The sequence below is a fragment of the Macrobrachium rosenbergii genome, chromosome 18 (genome assembly GCF_040412425.1).
Source record: "Macrobrachium rosenbergii isolate ZJJX-2024 chromosome 18, ASM4041242v1, whole genome shotgun sequence".
Classification (NCBI taxonomy): Eukaryota; Metazoa; Arthropoda; class Malacostraca; order Decapoda; family Palaemonidae; genus Macrobrachium; species Macrobrachium rosenbergii.
In genome coordinates, this window is record NC_089758.1 from 8999234 (window position 1) to 9001733 (window position 2500).

The window sequence follows — 2500 nt, forward strand, 5'->3', positions numbered from 1 at the left end:
CATTATTTCTTTACAGAGAGACGATGGAAACGATGCTGTCTGAACACCCTTACTTCCGGAATGCCTTGGCGCCGTCACTTGACGCCCACCACAGCACTGCCTCGCCCCTCACGTTGGAAGAAAGGGCCATCCTTGCGGCCCGCGCCCACATGTTCTTCCGTTCGTCTCATTCCACAACACCCACAACGCCCACGACTTCGCTCGCCACCAGCTCTCTGGCCCCACCTTCCTCTTCGTTCTCGTCGGGCGCCATGGGATCCGGTTTGTCGCCCAGCATCGGCTCTGGAATAGGATCGGGCCTGGGGGGCTTAGGCAACTTGCCTCCAGCCCTGTCCCAGTTGTACAGTCTAGGGGCAGGAAGAGCCACCTCCGGGCCTTCCTCCTCGGTTAATTTCTCGCTGCAGCTGTGGTCCCAGTGGGCAGCGCTTCACGGTCTGAATCAGGTCAACGCCACTCTCCTTGCTCACCACGCCTCCATCACGGCAGCGGCCGCCGCCCACACAAGCCCCTCGGGCGTGAGCACAGTGCCTAGCGTGGGCAGCGGAAACACCTCGCAATCGAGCAGTAATTCCGGCGGGGCTGAGGGAGGCGTGAGGCTGCCCAGGCCCGTCTACCCTCCCCTCGCCCCGGGGCTTCACCGCTTCGCTCCTTACTTCCACCCGAAGGGATCCGTTTCACCCACCCAACCACGGCCTGGGTCCCCGGATCCCCGCCCTCCTCCTGAAGGATCCCCAGGACAACCTGCTTGAGAACCCGCCCACAGCATAGCGACTTCGTTACAGAGCAACTGCTGAGGGACGGGGCGCGGGGGTTGGGGCTTCGCGTCCTGATACGTACGTGATAGTTAATTCCTCAAAACCCGTTTTCAGTTTTAGAAGAAATAGCGACGCGGTGACTAACCTCTTATTCCAGTTAGTAGGTCATTTACACAGCCAGTGTGTCCGTGACACGTTTACTGAATATACTGAAATATCGCGATTAATATAAGTTAAGTTCTGGACGACGTAACTCGGGGGACGCTTCATTAATAGATCACTTTATTTACGTAAAACCTACAGTGACGTTGTTATCTATGCTAGATGGTGAAAATTTCCTGCAGAAAAATACAGAATGGACGAGTCTTTTTCTGAATCAGGTATATATTTTTTTTCCGAGCTCACACGGTAATATCGGACACGATCATTGTAGGCCCAGTTCTAAATAACTTTTCTGATATTACGTCTTGCACCCGTAACCATAAAATGGACGAACTCGTTTAGCTGTTTGACATGGAACCGAATGTTTACGAAAGAAAAACAAAGGCTCCGTGAATCATAATCACTTATTCTGGAACAGTTTTTTGAAAAATTAAACAATGCAGTCATTTAAAAATATACACATATATACTTACATAAATATATATAAGTATATATATATTATATATATATATATATATATATATATATATATATATATATATATATATATATATATATATATATATATATATATATATATATATATATATATATATATATATATATATATATATACACATATTTCTAACAACCAGGCGTTTTTCTCTGGGTATTTAAGAATTAAATGATACTGTGCTCTCTTGTCTCCTAAATCGAAGATCCATGACAACTGTCTCAGGCATACATATCTCCAATGAAGAACATCGGCGTTGGAAATCAAAGATACTGAGGCTATTACCAAGACCGAAAAACGAGATGTTTTATAGTCCTAAATCGGAAAAGGCTTAAAGACACCCGAGGTTACATTACTGAAGTGATCTGCCCAACTTCGATACATGTCTTGAAGTATTAACGATTATTTGTTGATTATTACCAACAAAATATGCTCATTGCTCGGAAAAAGTTCGCTGGACTGCTTCTCAAACTGATATTTTCATAAGAAATCTCTTTTCAATATAAAAAATATTCGGGCACTTATCTCAAACAACAAAAACTGTGAAATTAAACAAAAAATGGGACAATGTGGCAACATAACGACGGAAAATACATTATGCGCCTGACAAATGGATGTTCCGCGATTAAAATTGGAAGCTTTAATCGTCCCTTTCCCATGTAACCCTGACAGTCTGAAAGGCTTATGAAAATATCATCACGTATTAAAAGCAAGGAAATGTAATACAGATATCAGTATTCATGAAGACGTCTACAATGAAATGGCCTCGACAATACAAGTGTGGGCTCTGAGTGATGGAATAAGTATTTCAAGTAGTGTAATGGTTCCCACGGCGAGAGTAAGGCAGGGAATACACACCTTGAGAAGCACCTTCGTAACTTTCATTTTTATTTCCGTCGGGGTTGTAAATGTATAAATATATGAATAAATAAATATGCTAATATCACAGAGCGACTCTAAAGTTGAGACCGGTATTTGAGTAAATAACTGACCGACGCCTTGCGTATATTTCCAAATGCGAATCATATATGTATGTACGTAAATATGTGCGTAAATTCTGTATAAGATATGCGTAAACATATGTCTGTCG

At 43.4% G+C, this 2500-nt stretch overlaps 1 protein-coding gene across 1 annotated transcript in view; it reads left to right on the plus strand.

Moving 5' to 3' along the window:
* The window catches only part of LOC136848081 (T-box transcription factor TBX20-like), a 308981-nt gene extending 307617 nt beyond the window's left edge, over positions 1-1364 (plus strand). The window contains exon 8 of the mRNA XM_067120263.1: positions 17-1364. Coding sequence (XP_066976364.1) covers positions 17-749 — 733 coding nt within the window. The 3' untranslated portion in view covers positions 750-1364. The remainder of the gene's footprint in view (positions 1-16) is intronic.
* Positions 1365-2500: the final 1136 nt, after the last annotated feature.